This window comes from Palaemon carinicauda, chromosome 24, assembly GCF_036898095.1.
Source record: "Palaemon carinicauda isolate YSFRI2023 chromosome 24, ASM3689809v2, whole genome shotgun sequence".
Classification (NCBI taxonomy): domain Eukaryota; kingdom Metazoa; phylum Arthropoda; class Malacostraca; order Decapoda; family Palaemonidae; genus Palaemon; species Palaemon carinicauda.
In genome coordinates this window covers 3192712-3219781 of record NC_090748.1, presented here as the reverse complement: position 1 = coordinate 3219781, position 27070 = coordinate 3192712, and the positions used below count along the sequence as shown (strand labels likewise).

Genomic DNA, 27070 nt, shown 5'->3' with positions numbered 1-27070 from the left:
GGTTTAGCTTTATAAAGTTAGTCCTTTTCTTTACTTTTTTTTTTCAAGTATTATAGCAGTTGTTCATATTGTTTACAGAGTCTAAGTCACGGTTCTTAGTTTTGGACTTTTGTAGTCGAGAGTTTTTTACACTTTTTGGCATACTGCCACGGTGTACACCTAACTTTTTTTTTTTCAAGTCAGCTTTATAAGTGTTTAGGTTTAGCATATCTCCTCTTCACTTCTTAGGAATGTTATCACGTTGTCATATACCAACCTGAGTCTTATCTCCGGGGTAAAGTTTTAAGACTACGTTGTTGTAGTTAAAATGTATTTTGCAACCTCTCCACATTTGTGTGTTAAGTTTTTGTACAACAGCATGTGGTGGCATGATTAACTGCCTTTTAACCCTTTTACCCCCAATGGACGTACTGGTACGTTTCACAAAACTCATCCCTTTACCCCCATTGACGTCCTTGCGAAAAAATACTATCTACATTTTTTTTTGCATATTTTTGATAACTTTATGAGAAACTTCAGGCATTTTCCAAAAAAATGAGACCAACCTGACCTCTCTATGATGAAAACTAAGGCTGTTAGAGCAATTTAAAAAAAAAAAATATTGCAAAATGTGCTAGAAAAAAAAAACACCAGGGGGTTAAGGGTTGGAAAGTTCCAAATAGCTTGGGGGTAAAAGGGTTAATGTGTCTGAGTTTTGATTTGAATGTGAAGTAACTTCAGTAATTGGAATTTGTAATTTACCAAGCAAATTGACATTTTATTACATAAACGTCTAGAAACCAAAATCAGTTAGATTAAGCAAAAGGTTGGGAATAATTTTATGCCTTGAACATCTAAATAAAAACCATCAACGGGTTATTTGGGGGATTTAACCCATGGGAAAGATACAATTGGTAACTGAATATCCCACACTTATTCATTGATCTTTTTTTTCTGCATTTTCATTTTACAGACAGTTTATAACATGGTCTGGACAGAGATAGCCTCCTCCATCCCCAAGACAGTTTTTATTATGTACCTAGGGTGAGGTAACCTCATTGTTACCCTCCTGCAACTGGAGACTCCGCCCACCCATATTTATCCTTGAATAGATTACTTCTCTTGTAGTTTATTTAATTCCTTGTTTCCTTTCCTCACAGTAAGAGGAAGGGGGAAGGGACAGGGGGGAGAGAAAGCCTGATGTGATAACGTCCCTGACTGGTGAACACCAGATTAGGGTTCGAGTCCCGCTCAACTTCGTTAGTTTCTTTTGTCGCTGCAACCTCTCCATCCTTGTGAGCTAAGGATAGGGGGTTTTGGGGGAGACTATATGCCCATTTGCTGAGTCATTAGCAGCCATTGCCTGGCCTTCATTGGTCCTAGCTTGGGTGGAGAGGGGCTTGGGCACTGATAGTCTCGAGGACATTGTCATGCTTGCTAGGACAATGTCACTGTCCCTTGCCTCTGCCATTCATAAGCGGCCTTTAAACCTTTAAATAAAACCTGATCATGTATTAAAGCTTCTTCCTTTTCCCTTACTTTTAGCATCCCTAATTCTAGCCCTAGACTCAGTCAAATGTAAGTAGTCAGATATATACTGTACAGTATACCATAAACATTTTCGTAAGATGAAAATCAATGACTTGCAATCCAAGCTTTGCCTACCAAAATAATAATCACTAGCGGAACCCGTGTAAATTACACAAAATGGTATTTTCAATACTAATTATCTTGCTCCTAACCTATATATGTTTGAATAAAATGTCCCGAGATTAATTTTATAATCTAGGTTCTGGAAATTGATAAAACTCAATTTTTGTCTAATATTTAAAAAAAAGTCAGGTGCTAAAGACAATTTGTAAGGGTATACCATGAAATTATTTCCATTTTCTTTAAAGCGTGACAAAATAAATAACACACTCGCAATTGTATTAATATATAGATAAGCTACTTGATTTTTTTCCCACATTCTCACAATTTAAGGTTTGAAGATAGAGAGAAAACATACCTTTCTTTGTCTTTATGATGTCCTGAGCGTGAACCAAGTTTTATGTGCGAGTGCCTTGCTGGATCAGTGACCTTCGTCTTTGCCAAAGCTCTCTTATAGGACAATGTGCATAGCCAACATAAGACTTTACCATCAACCTAAAAAAGTAAAAAAGAATAGTAAAAAGATTCCTTCACAAATCAAATTAAAAAAACTGTTCTACATAATCCACTGGTAAGAGTTTACCGTTTGTACTATGCTTATAAAAATATAAAAGATTAAAATCTAAATTTACTCAAGTGTCTGCGATGATTATTTCAAATGTGTGGATTATTTTGATTTGATTCAATTCATCTTTAAATAAATTTTGATACATTTAATTAATAGGATTTTGTTATAATAAATTTTGTTATAAGGAAATCTATTATTTCCATATTTACCTTTAAATCATAAGCTACTAATTTTAAAGCAAAATCTTCCAGACCTTATAAATAACGATACAAAACATGAATAACATTCTATGTCAGCATCCCCTTCTGGGTTAGACCCAAGACATGAAATCTGTGGGAAACTAAATGAGTTTTGCCAATTAACTGAAACTAACAATTGCATGAATTAAACTTTATGCTAAAAATTAAATCCTGTTTATTTCCAGAAATCTTACCTTTCAATCGTGAGCTAAATAACACATGTCACAAGAAATGGGATATTAAGTAATCAATAGACCTAACATAAGCAAAAAAATCAATATCTGAAATTATATTAATAAAACATACAATCTCAATTCGACAGGAACAAACCATGTAAATAAGAGAAATAGTATGGAATTCTACCGAATGTTTCATACACGCTCGTACACTAACGATTTTGATTTTTTATGTTATCCCTCGCTCTTCCCTGCATTGGTAATAGACCATCTTGTATTTTCATGCTCGCGCAAGTTTCATTATTCAAGAACTTTTATGACGTTCTTCCTCGGAAGTCGCTGTATATAAACTCTATGATTGTTGAATAAAGTTTACTTGCATTCACCTTGCCTCTCAGTTTAAAGGTTTAAAGGCTGCTCATGAATGGCAGAGGCAAGGGACAGTGACATTGACCTATCAAGCAGGACAATGCCCTAGAGACTGACCATATATACATATGATCAGTGCCCAAGCCCCCTCTCCACTCAAGCTAGGACCAGGGAGGACCAGACAATGGCTGCTGATGACTCAACAGATAGACCCATAGGCTCCCCCAAACCCCCCATCATAAGCTCACAAGGATGGTAAGGTTGAAGACACTGATGGCACTAACGAGACTGAGCGGGACTCGAACCCCCGACTGGCAAACACCAGGCAGAGACGTTACCAATCAGGTCACAACAATTGGAGCTTGTCAATCAGTTAGGTGGTAACTCAACTGAGAGGCTTAGTGAATGCAACTAAATATTATTAATCATCGAGTTTATACAGTATAAGGCGAATTCAGAGGAAGAACGTCATAACAATTCAAAACTTAGTAAACCCTTTTTCCCCCAGGCTATTTGGAACTTTCCAACCCTTAACTGCCGGGGTTTTTTTTTTCATGCACATTTTGCAGTATATTATTTTTAAATTGCTCTAACAGCCTTAATTTTTGTCATAGAGAGGTCAGGTTGGTCTCATTATTTTGGAGAATGCCTGAAGTTTCTCAAAAAATTATCAAAAATATGCAAATAAATGTGAATAGCAGTACATCCATTGGGGGTAAAAGGGTTAACAGTGCAGGGAAGAGCGAGCAATAAAAAAAATCACAACCGTTAGTGTACGAGCGTGTACGAAATACGGTAAATGTGGTAACCACGGAGTACAAACAAAGTAACTGGTAGTTATAAAGCAATTGACTAAGAATTACATTCTAACATTAAAATACAATTACTTTACAAACCCAAATATAAAAAAGAAGCATTATTGCATATAGAAACTCGACCAAAAAGAATGGCCTACCAAGTGGATTACCCCAGTCAAAAGTATAGAACTTGAAAATATAAAACTCACATATTCAAACTAGCATCACGACAGATAATAATTGACAATAATTATTTGGATAGCGAGCCGCTATCCCATCCTCGTACAAAAAAGATTAATGAGAAAATTACTGTACTAAAAACGACTTAAAAAATATGGCCTTGACAATTCCTGTAACACGTGTGGTCTAAATCTAAAAACGGAAAACGCTAACCTAGAAAGAACGAACAAAAAACTTCTTTAGTAAAATTTATTGTCATCCATGGCATAGCAATATTAACAAGTTTCTAAAAAAAAAAAAATTGGCAATTGAAATCCAATTGGAGCATTCTTATTCAAGTACAGTACTGTAATCACTGCTTACTGCAGTAACAGGACATAACCTTATCATTTGTACGCTGGGAATGAAATATTGCCCTGATGACCCCAACCCACATATTTACATAGTTTATAATTCACTAATTAACCCTCTCATGATAAAATCGCTGTCTGGTTCGTGATATTTGGTCGAGGAAAAAATTTACACACAAGCAGACATTTTCTCTACGCTTCAGTAGGGTCAAACTATACGAAACATGAACTCCTGGTTTATTACGTAATATCAAGCAATGATTAATCATTTCAATAAAGAAAGCAAAATATATTTGCTTTAAAAAGTGAAGAAAGCATGAAAATTTAGCCCAAAATTTAATTTTTTTTTTTAGTTTATAAAAAATGTATTTTTTGGTTAGTGAACTTTAGAAATAGCTGATCTGTCATGTTACATCAATAATTTTGGTATAAATTTGTTTGGTAATGAATGACTATTAATTAAAAAATGCTACTTCTTCTACGTTAAGCAACGACATCATGTGTCACGCTACTTACACTGACGTTTTATAGCACAACTAATGAAAGATTGAAGATAAAAACTAAAAGTTGCATTAGATAGATGAATTAGATTTTCTGTAAAACGCATAAATAAAACATGTCTTGTTAGAAAGAAATCGAGCAATTACTGAGCAAAGACGGACAATAAACCTTTATTTCTATGTAAAAAGATTTATGATAAAGTTTTCACATCACTGTTCACCTATTGCTCCCTCAGTACAAAGCAGATTTATAAATATACTATATGTAAATCTACAGTATATTGTGGGTTTCTGGGGACAAATAAGCTTTGTAATGTTTTATATTCTAATTTTTTTCTTAAAGTCATTTTAGGGTATGAAAATTAATATAGGAAATTATACCGTACAGTATATACTCGTGTAATACTTGCAATTTTGCATATTGTGCGACCCCCAAATTTTCACCCATAAAAATTTATTGATCATTTATATCAGGGGTATCAAATGAGTTCCTTTTTTGAGACCAAATTATAAACTAACCTATTTCCCTCCATCTATTTAACCCATCTTATAGAATCTAGTTAAAAAACCACAAGAGAACAATAAAACTATTGTTAGTATCTTATATGGGTATGAAGAGGGTATGATCAACCAAACGGAAAACTGTTGTTTTGTTATGAACTACTAATTTGGATACCGGCAGCAGTTTGGCTTGGATTTAATTCTTTTTACAATAGTGAACAATTATCGTAGTGCTTACAAATGATGTTAAGCCGAGAGATTACAGTACTGTATTTCAAAATGTTCATATATTTTTCTGACAAAACCTATTTATTTTATTTATGGAATATATAAATACCTTGTTCAGCTTTCCATTACAATCATTTCATCTAGCATTATTCATTATTTATTAAACAAAATGGCAGAGTGTGTTAGTGGCCTTACAATGATAAAACCTCTTTGCTGAACAATCTGTAGAGGTATCATCGAAAACTTTGAGCAGGTGAAATACTTTTTTCCATTATTACATCTAACATTTACGTGGATGAAAGTTTTTGACGGCAATGTTCCAGTGACAAATCTTGATACAGTATAATCAAGAAGTTAAAGTGTGGAAGATAATAGTAATAATAATGGCATTGTTTTCTCCTTTCATCTTTTTAACTTTAAAAACAGTAGAGCACCTCTTTCAGATATCCTGTAAACCCTGGATTATCACCACATTAAATAATTCTCTTTGTTTGGTTAAAGGTGTGGTAAGGGAAGACACTTCGGGTATTATCTGAGGGAGAGGGTGTAAAATTACTCTATAATACTGCTGGAGTTTCATTACTAGCTTGGGCTAGTAGAATACAGTCATAACATTTCAAATTTCCTTGTGGAATGGTACCAGCTTTCTTACTTTTAGGCAATCGTACCCATTGATAATGTTGTTGCGCTCTTCACTGTATGAGACGACATATCAAATGGGTACAAGTATGATCCAAGGAGCTATTTTCTGAACTTCAGCATACAAAGCACAGTTCTTGGATATAAAATCAAATTCCGTATCCAAAACGTCTTAAACACAACAATTTCCTCATCTGAGAAGGTTAGAAAATTTATACCTGACACTAGGGACACTGTGTTAAAAGGGTCAATCTCAGCATCTCTTTGTGTGCTGCAAAGCTCAGATAGTCCATAAAGTGAAGGCACTCTGAATCCATGAGGAAGCAGACGCAGTGACATAGTACCATCCGTGTTAACTTCGTTCGGGAATCCGCCAAGGTCAGAGTCCTAGTTCCACCAAGATAGGGAACCAGTTGCATTGGGCCAATTGAGGGCTATGAGCGCACTCCAACCTTTGACAGTCCTGAGCATGTCCAGGATTTTCATTAGCATGTTTAAAGGTGGAAACAGGCAAATCCTGCGTCAGTTGTTCCAATCTATGGACGTGTCGTTTGTGACATAGGCCAGAGGGTCCAGGTTGGGGGTCACATGACATTGTGGCTTGTGGTTGGATTCCGAAGCAAATAGGTCTACTTGGAGACCCAGAACTTGTTGGCAGGTCCAATTAAATGACTTTTTTGCCCAAGAACCATTCCGACTCCCGCGGAGGTGTTCTTGTTAGAACATCCTCAACCACATTTCTTACTCCCGCCAGGTGAACAGCTGACAGGTGGGAAAGGTTCCCTGTTGCCATTGAAAAGATAGCTACCTCACTTGATTTATGTGAATTGATTTGGAACCTACCCTGTTTATGCAGTGGACTATCACTTGGCTGTCTAGTATTAGACTGATATGTTGTTTCTGTGACGGGGAAAGACTTATTAGAGTCCAGAACACTTCCATGAGTTCTAAGATATTGATGTGTAGTTGTCGGAGTGTCACTGTCCACAACCCCTGGACCTATTCGTATTGGGGAATAGCCTCCTTAAATGCTTAGGGAATCATCTAAGTGGACCACCAATGTTGTCACTGGGAATTGTAAAGGTACTGAGTTTGCTAGGTTTTTGACCTCCGTCCATTGTTGAAGTCTTTTCCATAGTGTAGGTGGAATCCAAGAAATTTTGTCTCGATATTTCTCGTTTGCTTTGGACCGCCAAACTCGATTGATGTCTTCCAGATTGACTCTCAGTAATGTGTCTCTTACTAAGGGAAACTGGAGGAAACCTAGGATTCTTCCTTGGTTTCTCCGGGTCGTTAATTTGTCCTTGAGAGATCGTCTTGTGTTTCTTAGTACCTCTATCCTCTTCTGTGGTGGAATCGACCGCTTGTGTGTGGTCAGGATCCATTAAAGACCTAACCACAGGAAGCACGTTGCTGGAGAAAGACGGGACTTTTTTAAAATTTATTTGGAAATCTAAGTATTCCAGAAATTTTATTACTTTGCCCAACGCCTTGTGGCATTCCTTGACGCTGTTGGCCCAGATAAACCAACCGTCTAGGTAGGCCACTAAATGTATTCCTTGAGTCCTCATCTCTTGGACTACTGTCTCCGCCAACTTAGTGAATAACCTGGTCGCTATGTTGAGTCCGAATGGCATCACCTTGAAGGTGTACGCCCGTTTGCCTAGCTTGAATCCTAGGAAAGGAAGAAAAAAGCCATGCTATCGGAACATGAAAATAAACGCCAGTAAGATCTATAGAGGTGGTGACGGCCCCACGGGGACATAAGGTCCTCACCTGTGAGACGGTCAGCATGTGGAATTAGTCACATTGAATATATGTATTCAAATAGGACAGATCTAGGTTACTCTTCGTTTGTCCGAGTCTTTCTTTGGCACTCTGAACAAACGTGCTTGAAATTTTAAGCATATTACCTCTTTTATTGCTTTCTCCAGAAGAAGATATCCTGTGTGAAGTGTTAAATCTGCCATTGGAATCTGATAAAAACTGGTTGGTGGAGGGGGCCTTTTTCATCCATCTCCACCCCAGAACTTTCATTATGACGTTGTATGCCAATTGCTGAACGCCCAACGGCTCCGAAAGAGGTACAGCCTTCCTCCTACCTGGGGAGTCTCACTGGTTTGCAGAAGGCTTTTTCCACGGCTCCCTGGAAATCCTCTACCTCTCCCGGAAGCTCTTCCGCCGCCTCTATGCAGGAAGGCTCCCCTAATTCTACTACCTCTCGCATGCGTATTATATCCGTGAAACACTCCCTGTGTTTTGAAGGAAGGATGATACGCCCGAGACGCAATAAACGGAGTAGTGGCTATCGCTTGTTGAGGCGGTTGGCTTACCCACACATATTGATTTTGTGGCTGGGTTCTTGTGGTGGAAGGCTGGCTCACCTGGGATACTGGCATTGCCTGTAGCACATCCTGAGCCTGTGGCCTTTGAAAGGACTGAAACTTCCTTGGTCATCTCCTCCCTCGTGATCCCAGATCGAGGCCTTAAGTAACCTGTTAGGCACATGCCTAATGGAGTCCTCAAGTAAGACGAGCTTCCGGCAAGTGCAACAGACCACTGCAAAGTCATATGTATCACACTGTAGTACGTGAGGCTTGTCAGGATCTTAAAAAAGTGGCTCCTCTCGTAGACTAACAAAGTCATCTCCATCATCGTGGCTAAGTTGATAGATCTACCCAGTCTGGTTCTTGCACTGTATTCTATCTTAATCAGAGTCTGGAAGTCCAGGGAGGCATTCACTAAATTGTGTGGTGGCACAGTCCTAGTTCAATGACCCTGCCATGAAAGTAGCTGGTGCACCGATCCAGCATTCTTGGCCTCCCAGGAACAACAGGGAAGTTAGTTCCGACTTACTTAGTTGCGGCATAGGCTTGCCTTCCATATCCACCTGTAAGGTAAGGCGTACTACCTTGGTGGTACATGGTGTCGAGGTTTGCCCGTCCACCTCGAACACAGTGTATGTATTCTATATAAGAAGCTTTGGCTTTTTTCATTGCTACCATAGAAATTATTTCCATTCTCTTCCTCAGAATTCTGCAAAAAATCATCTCATAACGTTTGACCACCCGTATGAAAAATTGGGAATTACAAAGTTATTTAAGTCCTTTTTAAAAATACTTTTGTTAAACATTATAGTTAAAATTCTTTTTACCCCAATCTCCAATTGGCCTCAACATCACCCCTGGAGTGTTTAAAAACTTAGTAATAGTAGTGATCAAACTCCTGCAGTTGCAGGGAGTTCAGATCATAGCTTATTCAGATTGGCTGGTTTGGGCGAAGACAAAAGAACTGCGCCTCAAATACACAAATGTTTTGCAGGTTCTTCACGAACTGGGTTTCCTGATCTTCACAAAATCAAGACTAATTCTGAGAGGGATATTTCTGTAGCTAGGCACCCAAAAGGAATATGGTAAAAACCACACAAAGTCTTACAAAAGCATCTCGCCTAAGAATTCTAAGCAAGGTCCGATTCTTTGTTTTAAGCTGCTTTTCTACAAGGCGGCAATTGGAGATTTCATGCCTCCTTCAGTTTGCCTAAACAATTGATCCAAGGTTAAAGAACATACCGAGAGATCTCAACCGGATGTTTTTACACAAACTACGTACAGTATAGCACTTTACAGTGCTTCAATGGATGTTCTTACTTTTCCAAACAATTCCAATTAATCTTTATCCCTGATCTACGATAAACTGACGCAAGTAAATTTCACATAATTTAACCCTTTTACCCCCAGGCTATTTGGAAATTTCCAACCCTTAACCCCCAGGGGTTATTTTTTTTCAAGCACATTTTGCAGATATTTTTTTTCTAAATTGCTCTAACAGCCTTAATTTTCATCATAGAGAGGTCAGGTTGGTCTCATTCTCTTGGAAAATGCCTGAAGTTTCTCAAAAAATTATCAAAAATATGCAAAAAAAAAAAATTTTTAATAGCAATTTTTTGCAAGACGTACCGGTATGTCCATGGGGGTAAATGGATGAGTTTTGTGAAACGTACCAGTATGTCCTTTGGGGGTAAAAGGGTTAACAATAACAATACCTATACACCAAACCGCCAGGAAATGGCAAGGATTATGAATTACATTACTGTACGATTGATTGATTGATGATGACGAGGTCTTTTTTCAAACTTTCAAAATAACTATGTACAGTATCAACATTCCATAAGAATAATTTTTTGGTATAAAAACTGAAAATAAAAATGCTGTTGCTGCTATTATTTTAAATATATCATGGATATTTACATCTAGAAATTAATACAACTTTACATGCAACCTAATAAGAATTATGGAAATAATAACATGCACATATAAAATCTAGCATAATACATTAAAAGTTATGTAACATGTAATACCTATCAACCAATTACTTTTAAGCCATGGTATTGCCTACTTCATGTTCCTTACTGTCAAATATTAGGTCTATTCCATAAAATCTAAACTAAAGAGATATAATTTTCAGACTAATGAAGATATAGTAAGTGCTACATTTTTGCTTACAATCACTGGGTACTTCAGCGAAAACATTATTTCAGCTTTACCCTCATCTGCGTGAAAAATATTTTTAATCGACTATGCCAGCAAACACCATTACTTTTAACAAATAATGCTTTCTCACACCAACCTTCTTCTTATCAACATCCTTTCTGTCAAATGCACATTTCTGTTTACACTGATCACAGGTGAGGGGTGGGCCATATTTCCGTTCAGAATTTGTACACCGTTGACACTTACTACCGATGAAAGCAGCAATGACGTTGCAATACTCGCAAGCTGAAGGCTTGCCATATTGTTTCACCATGGACTCGCATTTTTTGCAAATTGTGACCGTACTGCTTTTACTGAAAGGGAAAAGAGCCTATCAAAGTTATCAATAATCACAAGCAATTTATACGACTAATACTGTAATGAAGGTTGCTATATACAAAATTGATAATATTGTCAAGTACACAGATAGATAACCTTAAAAAAATTTTTAAAAACTAACAAAATACATGAAGTATCCTGGAAAAGCTCCAATTAAATTATGTCAAAACTTTGACCACCTCATAAATTTTGATTTAATTACTCTGATAATTGAAAAATGTTAAAACAACACTAAGGACAATTTAACTACAGGATATTTGTTCAAAGATATGACAACAAAGTTTCTGCCATATTAAGCTTATGACTACTGAATTGTTGTGGCCTCATTGGTAACATCTCTGCCTGGTGTTTGCCAGTCGGGGGTTCGAGTCCCGCTCAGACTCGTTAGTGCCATTAGTGTCAGCAACCTCACCATCCTTGTGAGCTAAGGTTGCGGGGGTTTGGGGGAGCCTACAGGTCTATCTGCTGAGTCATCAGTAGCCACTGCCTGGCTCTCCCTGGTCCTAGCTTGGGTGGAGAGGAGGCTCGGGCGCTGATCATATAAGGTCAGTCTCAGGGCATTGTCCTGCTTGCTAGGGCAATGTTACTGTCCCTTGCCTCTGCCATTCATGAGCGACTTTTAAACCTTTACACCTTTAATATTGTGATCCCCAAATATTCCTTCCAAATGTCTTTCCCATTAAAGAATGAAAGACCTTGGGGGGAAAAAATGCCTGTGCAGTCTTCCTGTAGATTTAAAAATGGTGAATCTCTATGAAAACTTTCCATCTACATTTTCACTACTGCACTGAACTAATAATAATATTGCTCAGTTGAAAACTTTTTAACTCGGTACAACTATACTGTAATTATTTTACATTTACCTGTGTACTAATGCTGTATTTGTACCATTTTATTTCTATTCAGCAACATACTTTTCCATTTCAAAATTATCCATTCACCCCTCTAAGCACCTTAACCTTGGAAGAGGTAATTGACCAAGAAGTAAACATTTTGCTTTTCAAACTTGAGTTGTAGCTTAGCTAGTATTAAAATATTAATATAATAATAATGATAATAAAAATAATAAATAATAATAATAATAATAATAATAAAAATAATAATAATGTGCTTAAAAACTATAATGATGATGCTGTTAATATAGACAATATAAATGAACTTCCTTATAGAAAAACTGGTTAAAGCATTCAAGTCCTCAAAAATGGGAAGCAATTCCTGAACTGTTTGTAGAAAAAAACTGAAGAATATACCAAACAAAACTGTGAATGCAAAAATTATAAAGATTGTCCATAAACAAAAAATTAATCAAAGCTAATGAAATATATATATATATATATATATATATATATATATATATATATATATATACATATATATACATATATATATATATATATATATATATATATATATATATATATATATATATAAATATATATATATATATATATATATATATATATATATATATATATATATATCTCAGTGAGCATATCCATTATCAACCTATCCTTTCTACCTTGTCGGAGTGCAAAACATGACCACTGCAAAAAGATTCCCAGCCCCTGCCTTCATCCAATTTGACCCATGGCAGTGGAAAAGATGCAGCAAGAAAATCTCGTTCCCACTTGAGAAACTCCTCGAAAATTACAGGGATTGTGACGACATTTTGCCCAAAGTTCAACTGAATACGGTAATACCTTGACATACAACCTTCCCAACATACGAGCAAGCCAACGCATAAATTTTTGCATGAGATACGAGCAAAAGCTCGAGATAAGAGCATGCTTACAGATGCTGACGCTAGGTGGCTGAGAGCGCGGGAGCTGCTCTCGAGGCCCACATCGCTCGTTCATTTCATGTGATCTCCGACGACTGAACACATCTCAGAGCATCGCCCGTATTGTTTGCATTATTTACATGGTTTTAACGTTAATTTGTGGACAATTAACTTAAGACATGGGTCCAAAGTAAGCGAGTGGAAACATTAGTAGTGATAAGAAAAAGAACATGATGACAATAGAGGTGAAGCGTGAAATTATCGAAAAACATGACTGGTGTACGTGTGACTGAGCTAGCCCGCCATTATTAGAGGAGTACATCAACAATATGTACCATCCTCCAACAGAAGGATGCTACCAAGAGCATGAAGCCTTCCAAAGGCCTAACCATCCTGTCAAAGCTACAGACTAATGTGAATGACGAGATGGAAAGGCTTCTGTTGGTCTGGATTAAAAAAAAACAGTAAGCAGGAGATAGCATGACCAAGCCGATCTGTGAGAAGGCAAGTGCAATCTACGAAGACTTGAAACAAAGGGAAGCAGCTGAGAGTGGAAAGACATCGACGCCAGTGGAAATCTTCAAAGCCAGTTGTGGCTGGTTCGATAATTTTAAAAAGCCATCTGGGATCCACTCGGTTGTGAGGCATGGGGAAGCTGGGAGTTCCAATGTAAAAGCAGTGGAGGAATACGTAGAATGCTTTGCCTCACTTGTTGCTGAAGAAGGTAACATAGGACAACAAGTCTTCAACTGTGATGAAACTGGCCTTTTTTGGAAGATGCCCAAGAGGACATTCATAACGGCAAAGGAGAAGAAAATGCTGGCCCAGAAACCCATGAAGGATCAACTGACTATCCTTGTGAGCCAATGCCAGCGAAAACTCGCGTGCTTCCAAGAGCCACAAGATCTTGAAAGAAAAACTTTGTCATGTGGAGCGTTAAAACAAAGGCTTGGGTTACGAGACATTTTTTCACAGAATGGGTGATTCTGTGCTTTGGTCCGGCAGTCAAGAAGTATTTGTTGGAGAAAAACCTGATATTGAAATGTCTTCTCATCCAAGACAATACCCCTTTCCCTAAGTCTTTGGCGAGAGCTTCCGTGCCTCAGCAAGACTCTCCTACCACATCAGCAAGAGTCGCCCTGTCAGCATCCTACCTTGACGCCTTCGACCCAACCCGGCTCCTATGGACGAGAGCTCAAAGGTGGATGAGCAACTTGTTCTGAGGACAACCTTTTGCCCAGATCCGCTAGCCTTAACCTCATGGAGGTAGAGCAGAAGGAGTCTGAACATGCCTTCTAGCAGGTGTTATCCTGCAGTTGGTCCATCAATGGCCTGCGAAACCAATAGGCAGCCCTGCAGGATGGGAAAGACATGGTCTTGGGCCAGATCTAGGGCACTCATATAACCCTCGAGGGCCAGTGCAGCTTTGCCCTGGTCAAAGGGGTTGAAGAGTGCCAGATAGAAGTCAGAGTCGCAGGCCACAGGCTCCTCAACCTCCCTCCAAACAGGCTTCCTTTAAGCTCCTCTTGTCATCCTTCATGCAGCAGAGGAGGCATTATGAGATCTTGAATGAACCTCTTCTGGCCTTACCTCTTAATCACTCCATAGACGCTCTCACGAGGGGCATTCCCTTCAAGAGATTGTAGGGACTCTCAGTCTCGTACTCGGCCTTAGAGATCATTAACCAGGAGAAGGTTGAAAAGTATGCCATGCATGCTACTTTGTGGCTGGACCTCTGGTTGGGATCTGTGGGCCACTTGATCAGAACTCAGGGCTGGTGTCGTGATTCCAAAAGGATGTCGATGAAGACCTTGCTCTTGTCCACCGCTAGGACGATCGAGTTCCTCTCCTACCAGGTTGTTAACCTGTGGGCGAATACCATCCATCCTTAAGAGACGGGAATTGATCATCGAGAGGTTTCATCGGCAGCTCCCACAGGTCAAGGTTTCTAGGCTGAGAAACTCCTCTTTCGAGAGGGAGTTCTCTCTTCGACCCGGAAGATGTCGAGTGGGTGGCGAAGAGGTGAAGGAAGTCCAACCAGGACTCCCTCCTCCAAAGGGTCCTAACATCAGGCCCTATTAACCTCCGCCACAGGAGAAATAACCCTTCCAAACCGCCGACATATAGGGCTATGGGCCCAAACATGTCTAAAAAGTCCTTTTGAGGCAAACTAGCTTCAAAGTCCTCCTGTGGAGGGAAAGGTAACAGGATCCTGCAGAGGCCGATCCCGCTAGGACGGGCAATCCTCTCATGTTTATCTGTGGAGGGATGCCTGCAAAGCTGCTGCTGCTAAGGTAGCGGCAACTTAGGGCCCAACCCTGGATGGTCGAGGTGATTCGTTCTGGGTATTGCATCCTGTTCATTCAATCTCTCCCTCCACTCACTTGGGATCCAGTCCCAATAAACTCCTACGCGAAGGGATCCACGAAGGAGCTGGCCCTTTGGCCCGAAGTCCAGACCATATTGGAGAGGGATGCTCTCTAAGAGGTCCTCAACGGGTCTCCAGGCTTCTTCAGTTGACTCTTTCTTGTGAAGGCGGCATCTGGAGGCTAGAGACCAATCTTCGATCTCTCAGCCTTGAACAGGTTTGTCAGTCAAAGCTTGTTCAAGATGGAGACAGCCAATACGGTCAGACAAGCAATAAGACCGCAAGACTTCATGTGCACACTGGCTCTCAAAGATGCAAACTTCCAGATCTCAGTCCATCTGTCTTCAAAGAAGTATCTAAGAATCATGTTCAACCAGAAACAATACCACTTCAAGAAGCTGTGTTTTGGTCTTTCCATGGCACCTCAGCTCTTTACAAGTGTTCGCCCCAGTGTCTTCTTGGGTTCACAGAATCGGCATACATCTCCTAAGATGTCTTGACGACTGGCTGATTCTAGCAGACTCGGTGGCGATCCTTCTTCAACACTGAGACAGACTTCTGAGACTTTGCCAAGATCTGGGGATCATGGTAAACCTTAACCAGTCACAACTGTTTCCCTCTCAAAAGCTGGTATATCTGGGCACGGTAATAGACACCAAACGGCACAAAGTATTTCCATCAGACGAAAGAATTCAGAGGCTGAGGAAGGTAGCAGGGCCCTTCCTTTGGTAAGAAGAGCTTCCAGCCCAGAGCTGGGTGAGTCTCCTAGGCCACCTATCATCTCTGGCCCGTCTAGTACCCAATGGTCACCTCAGGATAAGATCCGTCCAGTGGTGCCTAAAGTCCCAGTGGAATCAGGCCTCCAATCCCCCCGGACACCCTAGTTCGTCTAGGGTCAGAGATATTGATGGACCTCAGATGGTGACTGGCCTTTAAATTGAAGGGAGAAGATATTTCCTACTTGTTGGAACTTTCTCTCCTTATACAAAATTATGAGATTACTTGTCCCCAATCAGAAGGTAGACCTTCTCCTTGGAACATGGTTCAGGTCCTTCAGTCTCTGAAGGGTTCTCCCTATGAACCATTATGTAAGGCAACAGATCTCCACCTTACTGAAGACAGTGTTCCTACTCGGTCTAGCTTTGGCCAAGAGAGCTGGAAAACTGCATGGTCTATCATACGACATCTCCCATTCAGGGGGATGGGGAGAGGTAATTCTCAGCTTCATCCCTGAGTTTACTGCGGATCCTAGATTCGGACCCTTTAGGATCGAGAGTCTTCGTTCTGTAACCGAAGATCCAGACCAACTCCTACTTTACCCAGTAAGTCTGAGGTGTTACTTAAAAAGAACAGCAGCAGATCGCCCTCATGTGTCGGCCCTCTTTGTCAGCACGAGGAAGGTCAAGAGAGGGGTCACAAAGAACACCATTTCATCATAGATTCACAAGGTCACTGACCTTGTACTTAATCTTGACCCTTCACTACAACGACACAGTACTCATGACGTCAGGGGCATTGCAACGTCCCTGGCATTCATAAAGAACTACAGTAATGCTACACGAAATTAATTCATTCCAAACATTACAAAACACCACATTAAATCTAATAATAAAGCTACAGTATAACCATAATGAAATACTGTTCAGCCAAATACATTTGAACTATTCAATATACCTGTAAATTAAGTAGTTATTACAATATAATGTAATAATAAATGGAAAATAATACAATACAAACAGTACAATACTGTACATATACAGTACTAAATATACAGTTCCATGTGTACTGTACTATTATAGTTACCCCTTTTATAGGCTATAGCTACATTTTCTATTGTCTGAACCCATTTTCTTCAACCCTGTGATAGAGACTATTTTATTCTCGGCCTGGCTGGCAAATCTCTTTTCTTGAAGCGAAACATTTTTCGTAAAGCGAGTAATAAAAATACTCGCATCTCGTTTCGCAGTTTGAAAATTGTGTAAGCAGAGTCTTTCGTGAAGAGAGGTATGACTGTACTCTGTGGCGCAGGTACTGCAAGTGGGCGTGTGGAAGCGTCAGACGACCTTCACTGCCTATGTGGTTGATGCACAACAAGTGGTCTACAACACCTCAAGCTCCTTCATGGACAATTAGTAGAGGGTTGAGGGCTGAGGTTACCCAGGTTAGTCTGGGGTGAATGAGTTAGAATGACTGGCTTCTTTCTTTCCTTCACCTTCCCCCCCCCCCTCTCTTTGGGGAATCAGCACCATGATACTCAGCACAGCTGACCTCGCCTCTCTACAGGGAAGATCCATTTCCCTTGTGTAACATAAGTATAGAAATATTTGCTGCATCCCTAATACTTCTAGCGAGGGGGTTACTGGGTAAAGTCTTAGTATACTCAGATTCCTATGACTAGAGATCCTATTACTGGATCAGGTACATTACTAGCGTCACAAACACATAGTTTGCGCAGGCCACTAATTGTGCAGAGCACAAAAATTTTAGCAAGATGCAAGGCTCCTACAGCCTACGATCTATATCTTAGGAGAGAGAACCCCAGGTTAAATGCCAAGAGCCAGTTGGCATGGACTTCCTCCCTCCTGAGAGGCAATGGACTTCTTCCCTCCTGAGAGGCAATGGACTTCCTCCCTCCTGAGAGGCAATGGACTTCCTCCCTCCTGAGAGGCAATGGACTTCCTCCCTCCTGAGAGGCAATGGACTTCCTCCCTCCTGAGAGGCAATGGACTTCCTCCCTCCTGAGAGGCAATGGACTTCCTCCCTCCTGAGAGGCAATGGACTTCCTCCCTCCTGAGAGGCAATGGACTTCCTCCCTCCTGAGAGGCAATGGACTTCCTCCCTCCTGAGAGGCAATGGACTTCCTCCCTCCTGAGAGGCAATGGACTTCCTCCCTCCTGAGAGGCAATGGACTTCCTCCCTCCTGAGAGGCAAGTCATCTCCTATAAAAAGTGAAAGGTTTGTTTAGAGTGACGGAACAAATGACAAATTTGGAAGCAATTTTTATTTTTCCAAATTATACAAAACTGGAGCTATTTATACAAATTGGCTCACTAGCCCTCTGACCCAGGCCTAGAAAGTCCTGGATTGCAGAAAAGCACCGGTTTCACAATAGAAGGATACGGACCAGAAAGATTGAGACTTGTGTGGAAACAGTCAACTTTATAATGCGTTGTGTACCATCAGAACCCTTATCAGATGGTACACCATAACCGCTAGGAACAAAAATTGAGAATCTAGCCTTGGCTTCGAATCTGGACAAGTTCGGGGAGGAACTCCAACTGTCAGAAGAAGCATTAGCCTTTGTCAGATTGAATGGACGAAGCAAAATTCACATAAACCCACTAGCCTAGCGTTCTCTGGATACTCCTCCGATTCAGAATTTTCTTTTATATTACGCTTAGATTCCTTTTCAAAAATCCGCTTAGAAACTAGCCTGACATGGCACATTCTGAACATCTATATTTTGTTACATTGCTGCTCTCAACATATGAATGAGAATCTTTATCCAGTAACAATGACCTATCTGAATATCTAATATACAAAAAGTTATTTTTAAAATAACAGAAGACATCCCTAATTAAGCTAAAACTAACATACAATAGAATAAGCTAGGCAAATACTCAATCTGGAAAACAATTGAAGTGAATGACATGATGCAGAAACTTCATGATCAAACGAGAATACCGACAGCGAGCTAACACTAGGTGTAGTTGCCATATAATGTCATATTTGCACTAGGAAATAGTATGCTGCACTAAGATGATGTAACTATAAGTGAAGGAAAAGGGTAACTTTAAATTCTTAATGATGGATGTCGATACAAGCGAGATTCGAGGAGGAAGTCAGATGAACAGCAGGTGAGCGTAATTGAAATAACTGAATAGTCTATTTTATCTAATACCACTATTATAATTACCTTGGCCAGCAGATTAACATACTTAATTATGAAAGTAGAACATACAGTATTCACTACATATAAATACAGATTACATACCATAAGGGTTACCTCAAAATATGTAAATAAAAATAAACTACTGTGCTCAGTCATTCCACCAGATAAATTTATTTTACTCTTGCCAGTGCATTGACAAAACTGAAATACTTGAATTAGTATGAGAGCAATGAATTAGTGCTAAGTAGCTAACAGACATACCTCTCCAATACTTAATGGTTATCTGATCTACTTCTTTTATAGCACCTTTCAGTAAATTAATGCCTAACACTAACACATTCTTTACCAGTCAATCATGTTAGAAAGAATTATTGCTCGGCAATCAAAATTTCAGCTCATTTATATGAAGCAATAACCAATGAATACCAAGTTTCCCACAAGCATTCTTCTACAAGATGCCTTTAGAAAAAGTAAACAGTAAAATACATTTTGTAAGTGCTACATTTCCTATTTGGAATATTTATCATATAAACTATATAAAATAACAGCAAGAGAGTTTAAGTTATCTAAAATGTTTCCTTAATTCTCTACTACCAAGTTAGTATTGCCTACCTTTCTTGTTGAAATTCACTTCGACAGTATGTGCATTTTACAATAGGAAACGAACCTCTGCACTCCTGAAAAAGAAATGCATAAAGATAAAAAAAGTGAAAAGAAGGACGGCTGTACTCGTGTACATTGTAATATCACCTCGCCAAAAAGACAACCAATATTATTTTTATTATTACTTGCTAAGCTACAACCCTAGTTGGAAAAGCAGGATGCTGTAACCCTAGGGCCCCCAACAGGGAAAATGGCCCAGTGAGGAAAAGAAACAAGGAAAAATATCACAAATTTTTAGTAATTTGTATTTTTCCTAACATACTTACCGAGAAACACTTTCTTAGGAGTTACTGGAACCTCCTCTCAAACAACCAGAGTTTTGTGTAGTTTACCCTACTCCCATTTTCTATAGTGGTAGGCCTACCGGGGGAAAACGTGACCCGAGGGCAATGCCCAGGGTAGGCCACATGTTAGCCAGGTCGTCTTCTTCAGTAAGTTTTAAGTAAGGGACAATACTCAAGAATAGTGAGGCAATTGGGGGACGGTTGGGGGGGCCATGACCCGAAAGTGTTTCTCGGTAAGTATGTTAGGAAAAATACAAATTACTAAAAATTTGTGATTTGTTCCGACACAGAGACTTACCTTGAAACACTTTCTTAGGAGACTTACACTTTAGGAGGTGGGAGTGCCTCCCATACATAGACCCCGATGGTAAGTAGGATAAACTACACAAAGGACTTATTAAGTGAGTAAATAACACTTACCCTTCAATGAATATTGGCGACTCTTGAGACTTGTCTATTGTGTAAAAGATCCGAGGACGACTGATAGTACGAGAAAAGGGAAAGAAGGAGAAAACCAAAGATAATCATACTTGTGTCTAGAGCATTTGTGATTCGCGATTGAACCTGGGGCTTAAGCCGTCAAACCGGATGAAGCGCTGAGATGACTGGCCCGATCGAAAACCCATCCAGAGACTTCCTCGTACAATCCTTGATATAGTGAGCGGTGAATGTCGACTGATTAGACCAAGTTCCTGCTCGAAGAACCTGAGCTACCGACATGTTCTTTTCAAACGCTAGAGAGGTGCTTAGGCCTCTAACATCATGAGCCCTGGCCTTTCCTGGTACTGTAAGCCCCTCGCCTGAATAAGCTTGAATAATTACTTGTCTGAGCCAAAAAGAAACAGTATTCTTGGATATGTTCTTTTTAGTTTTACCCCAGGATACGGAGGTTCTTAATAGTCGGACGGAGCCTCGCCGTTCTTTTAAGATACTTCCTAATCACCCTGACAGGGCACAATTTCAAGTCCTCCTGATTACCCGAGTTAGGAATTGCTGGGACCGTAAAACTTTCAAACCTAGGACCCCCAACAGAAGGATTCTGGGTCTTGGCGACGAAGTAGGGGACAAACCTAAAGGTGATCTCCTTCCACCCTCTAGAGTGCTCTACTTCATACGACAACCCATGTAGCTCGGCCACCCTCTTAGCCGAGTCCAACGCTAACAGGAAGACTGCTTTGAACGTGAGATTCTTGTCCACGATGTCTTTTAAGGGTTCAAAGGGTGGTTTATGGAGCGTATCTAGCACCCTAGCCAGGTCCCAACTCGGGATTCTAGGGGAAGAAGGAGGACATGCTTGTTCGAAGGCCTTCATGAGCATGGAAATATGTCTGGAAGATCCTAAATCTATTCCCTTCAAGAGGAATACTTGACCAAGGGCAGCTCGAACTCCTTTAACCGCTGGGACTGACATGGCCATCTTATCCCTGAGATGGACCAGGAAATCTTCTATCATGGGAACTGATGCTTCTAAGGGTTCTATCCTCTTGGCCTTGCACCACTTAACAAACATCGTCCATTTGGATTGGTAGACAGCCGTGGAAGATTTTCTTAAGTAAAGGGACATCCTCTTAGCTGTCTTAGACGAGTACCCTTGTCCTTTCAGGAGGCACTGGATAACCTCCAGGCGTGAAGACGAAGGGATTGCGGGTTTTCGTGAAACCTCTGAAAGTCTGGCTGCCTCAGGAGGTGTGGCTTGTCGGGGAGAGGCCACGGAGGGAGAATGGCGAGGCTTTTTAGGTCTGCGAACCACCCTCTCTCCGGCCACCAAGGCACTACCAGTCATCTTTAGGTTGATTGCCGTCCTCACCCTGTTGAGGACTTGTCTTATTAGGGAGAAGGGTGGGAAGGCATAGACGTCCAGACCGTCCCACCTGTGTTGAAAGGTGTCCTCCATTGCTGCTTTCGGGTCTGGGACAGGAGAACAGAATACAGGGAGTTGCGCATTCAACCTTGTTGCAAACAGATCCATTACCGGGGATCCCCACATCTGAATGACGTAGCTTGCCACTTGTGGATGCAGGGACCACTCTGTCGCCACTACTCGTCCCACTCTGCTGAGGCCGTCTGCCAGGACGTTCTTCTTCCCCGGAATGAATCTTGTCGTCAGGTTGACTTCCTCCTTTTCTGCCCACTTCAGGACCTGTAGGGCAAGACCGCACAACTCCTTCGACTTCAGTCCTCCCTCCTTCTTTACATATGCCACCACGGTTGCATTGTCCGACATCAGAGCCACTGAGTTCCCTTTCAGATCCTTCGTGAAGTGTTTGCAGGCTTCTTGGACCGCCCTCATCTCCAGGACATTGATGTGTAGGGACTTTTCCTTTTCTGTCCATCTTCCCTTCGCTGTCTTTTCCCGAAGATGTGCACCCCATCCCTCCTTCGATGCGTCCGTAAACAGAAGGATTTCCGGAGGTTCAGCGGACAATGGCATCCCTTTTAGAGTGTGTGTCTGATCCTGCCACCACTCTAGAGCTTGCCTGGTTTCCTGAAGAACTGGAACAACTTTGTCTGAGGAACTTCTCTGGTTCCAATTGTCTTTTAGATTCCATTGAACTAACCTTAGGTTCTGCCTCCAGTGTGGAACTAGCTTCTCTAGGGACACCAGATGTCCTACCAACCTCTGCCAATCCTTCGCCCTTCTGGGATGTCCTAGAAGGAAGGGATGGAGAACTTGGTCCAGGTTGTTCAGCCTGTCTATAGATGGAAAAGCCTTGACCTGTAATGAATCCAGCACTATTCCCAAGTAAGTCATCCTGTTGGTCGGGATCAACTGAGATTTCTCCAGGTTGACTGTGATGCCCAGATTTTTGCATAATTGCAGAAGGTCTTCGCCCTGTTGCTTCAAGACTTCCTTTGAGGACGAAAGGAGTAACCAGTCGTGGGCCCATACGGAGACTGTCGTAAACACCCTCGTGAATACCTGGGGCGCCGTGGAAAGTCCGAAGCACAGGGCCTTGAATTGCAAAACCTGGGCACCCCACTTCACCTGGAGAAACTTCCTGCTTGCTGGGTGAATAGGAATCTGGAAATAGGCGTCCTTGAGGTCTATGGATATCATCAAGTCTCCCTCCCTCAAGGAGGCCATGACTGTTCTTGGGGTGTCCATTTTGAAGGTGGTCTTCCGAATATACTTGTTGAGGGCTGACAGGTCTATTACTGGTCTCCACCCTCCTGTCGCTTTCTCTACCAAGAACAGGCAACTGTAGAACCCTGGACCCGGAAAATTCACTGTCTCCAAGGCTCCTTTCTGCAACATTGTGGAAACCTCTTCGTCCAGTGCTGTCCTTTTCGCCGGGTCCATGGGAACCAACCAGTCCGCCTGACTTGCTGGAATCAGCGGAGGCGGGTCTTCCAGAAATGGAATCCTGTAGCCTTTCTTCACTACCGTTACTGTCCACGGATCTGCTCCGTGGAGCTTCCATGCTTGCCAAGAGAGTCTGAGGCATCCCCCTACCTGAGGCTTGGGCAGGGGAGGGGGCCTCTCGCCTTATCTTCTACGGCAGATCGCGAAGTCGAGGGCGCTTCTGCCACAGGTCTCCTGAATACAGGTCGTCTCGCCAACTGTGGCTTATGTACGGCGAATTCCCTCTTTTTAACCATCTTTTCTGCCAGCTCTTCTGCCTTTTTAGTTGGGATAAGGTGTTCTTCCCATACGGAGATGTTCCGCAGGGCTCCAACTTCCCTGTCGGGGATTTTCACTGGCAGGTTCTTAACTAAAGCGTCTCTTCTCCTCAGTACCCAGTTCGCGGAGAGAGCCAAGGACTGGAACGTCAGAAACTTCAGGGCACGGCTACCTGATCCCAACAACTCGTTCAGAGCCTCACGTTTGGCCGGCTCCATCGAGTCTGTTGGAATCTGAGTGCCCACTAAGGTGGTGCCCCACCAATCCAACCACGAGGCGATGTTGACCAGGTCCTTTGACATCTCCTCCATCATCACGGACTCGGACTGGGAGAAGAAGGTGGGAGCCGATGACGCCCTTTCGTCGGAGTAGCCTTGGCATAGAATGTCCAGGGCCTCCTCCATCTTGCTTGCCCCGTGCGGTCTTCCTTCCAACGTATAATATTTGCTTTGGGACTTAAGTCCCTGCAAGAGTTTAGCCGCACTATAGCTTTAACTAGTCCCCCTATTGCGGGCTATAACCTTGTCAATGTGGATTCTGCCTACCCCCCGTCTCTGGCCTCCGGAAGGGCTAACGAGGATTTCTTCTGAGCGGGTGCTGCTAAGAACTTGTTTAACCCGGAGGTCCACACTTCCTCCTCTTGTGGGACGGGCTCCACCAAATTGTTGTAGCCTCTGATCAAGGAGATCACCCTCCTATATGCGGAGTCCTCAGTCGGCAACGTAGTCTCGTCGTCCACTTCCTCCGTCCTACGCTGGGGAGAGGCGTGATCACGGGCACCTCCGCTTGGACGGGACCCTCGGTTCTTCCTATCCTCTTCGCCGGCAGGCTCCTTCTTCCTCGAGTCCCTCGATGAAGGGACGGGCTCCTCCGTGAAATAGTTCGACGGAGGAGCTCGTCCTCGTCTATCATCTCGATGGGGAGACCTGTCGAGGCTCCCCATCCTAGGAGACGCCTCCCTCCACTGGGCAGATTGAGTGGCTCTAGGACGGGACTTATGCCTACTAGACGAGGCCCTCCACTCATCGGCTGACGCCATAGCGAGGCTATTGGAGACCCTTCTAGGACTGTCTCCTGCTCGCTTGGCTATCAAGCTTGAGGTCTTTGTCAGGTCCCTCAGCTTGTTGTCTGGAAGGAAGACCCTTGTTCCTTGCGGAGAACTAGGTCTCCTGCTCTTACTTGGAGGTGAACGAGAGCTTCCTCTCCTGTCTTTGGATCCTGTGGGAGACCGCGAAGGGGAGTTCCTCCTCACAGATCGATCTCTCTTCCTCCTACGTCTCCTCCGACGTTCCTCACTCGATGAGCCCGACGAATCTTGCACCGACGAGTCTGACTTGCCTGTGTACCCCGACTGCGTACCGGACAGAGGCTTCTTGGGACTACGTCGTACTCCGGACGTAGAAGGCTGCAGAAAACTCTCCGGAACTGCTGACGTAGGCGGCACCAACGATGACGAATGAGCCATGAAGGGGAAGGACTCGCTCAGGCCCTCCTCCATATCCAACGGAGACCTCAGCAGAGTCCTTGGTACACCCCATGCCAGCGGATCTTCTTGCGGGGAATCCTCTCTACCGACAGCACCTTCCGCAGCCGAAGCGCCCGAGACATCCACCCAGGAATCTGGCGACGAAAAAGGCACATTATTATTTCACATGGGGTCCCCCACCGAGACGCGCTCCCCACGTGCGAGAGCAACGTCCCTCGGACCCCCACTAAACACACTTACAGGCGCCTGATCCGCCATGAATATAGAAGAATCACCCGCAACATCAATCCCCTGGGAAAGAGGCACCAACTTTTTCCCTTTCACCGACGTACCTCGTCCCCTACTCTGAGTAGGGGAAGAAGAAGGAACCTTACATGATCCCTCGCCCGCAGACGTCGCAGGGGAAGACAAACTTGTTTTCCTTGGAGATCGCTTCGTAGCCTTCTTCTTCTTTGTTCCAAATTTCACCCATTGGACCTCGCTCCAGCCATCACATTCCGGACACGTGTCCGAAGGCGAACACGATTTACCACTACACGAAGTACTGTACACAAAGAATGGGGATCCACATCGGGCTTCGACAAGAAAGCCCCACACGATTTCCCGGCTCTAGGCCCAGGACAACGGCGAGCATGCTCCATAGCACAACACAAAGCTCGCTAGACACAAGCACAAAGGAAAGAAAGCACTAAAACGCCAATAAAAGCACAGAAGAACGAAAGTAAAAGCACACAGCAATAGCACTAATCACTCGTAAAGATAGTAAAGTCCATGTGGTAACCACGTGGTGATGAACACAAAGGGGGTCGCACTGAGAATTGAGGAGCGGCGTGTGATAACACGATGCGACCAGAAAACTTACTGAAGACAACGACCTGGCTAACATGTGGCCTACCCTGGGCATTGCCCTCGGGTCACGTTTTCCCCCTGTAGGCCTACCACTATAGAAAATGGGAGTAGGGTAAACTACACAAAACTCTGGTTGTTTGAGAGGAGGTTCCAGTAACTCCTAAGAAAGTGTTTCGAGGTAAGTCTCTGTGTTGGAACAAACAATATTTTAAGAACAGTAACAACATTAAAATAAATATTTCCTTTATAAACTATAAAAACTTTAACAAAATAAGAGGAAGAGAAATTAGATAGAATAGTCTACTTGAGTGTACCCTCAAGCAAGAGAACTCTAACCCAAGACAGTAGAATAGAAGGTACCTGACAAAAAAAAAATGGAACATAGTACTGTATTTAATATAATACTTTATACTCATCTGAAAGTCTTATTCCTGATCACTAGTAAAACTCCATAATAAACAATTAACTAATGATTTTCGTATCAAGTTGCTAGTTACACGTCAACCTTTCCTCAGTAAAACTATATCTCTGGATTGAGTTGAAAACCCATGGGAATTGCGAGCAATGGTTCAGTTTGCCTCGAATTTAACAGGGCTTTCACGAACCAGGAATAAAGGACTAGCTTATCAAGTCCCAACTTTTTTATATAAAAGGAAATTATGTTGGTTACACAGAGCTCAAATAAGTATTATGAATCTGGCAATTTTTAGAAGCAAAATTATTTTAGGGGATCAATCGTGCATCCATGGGTTAATCATTCCAGGATCAATTCCCTTTCTATACAGTACAGTACTAGTAAACTGTATGCTACAAGTAGTCTTCTCGGTAATATAACAAATTTTTAAGTATACTTTCGGCGTAGCTGAAAGACGAGCCATGATAATTCTAGTGAGGGATAACTACCCCATTTACTAGTTAGCGGGTGGGGGGGTAGACTGGCTACCCCGCTCACTCACACCTCTCCGCTGAGTAACCACTTTGCTTTATGGCAGGACTTCTCGGGGGAAAGGGTGGCGGGCCAATTTGTATAAATACCTCCAGGTTTGTATACTAGGAAAAACACAAATTACTTACAAATTTGT

General features: G+C 42.0%; 1 protein-coding gene across 5 annotated transcripts in view; it reads right to left on the bottom strand.

Annotated features, from left to right (window-relative positions):
- LOC137618043 (protein FAM76A-like) overlaps positions 1-27070 on the bottom strand; it is a 118735-nt gene that overhangs the window by 58419 nt on the left and 33246 nt on the right. For all 5 annotated transcript variants that reach the window (XM_068347966.1, XM_068347967.1, XM_068347965.1 and 2 more), the window contains 3 exons: positions 19697-19761; positions 10803-11019; positions 1988-2124 (listed from right to left, as the gene is read on the bottom strand). In XM_068347966.1, coding sequence (XP_068204067.1) covers positions 1988-2124; positions 10803-11019; positions 19697-19761 — 419 coding nt within the window. The remainder of the gene's footprint in view (positions 1-1987; positions 2125-10802; positions 11020-19696; positions 19762-27070) is intronic.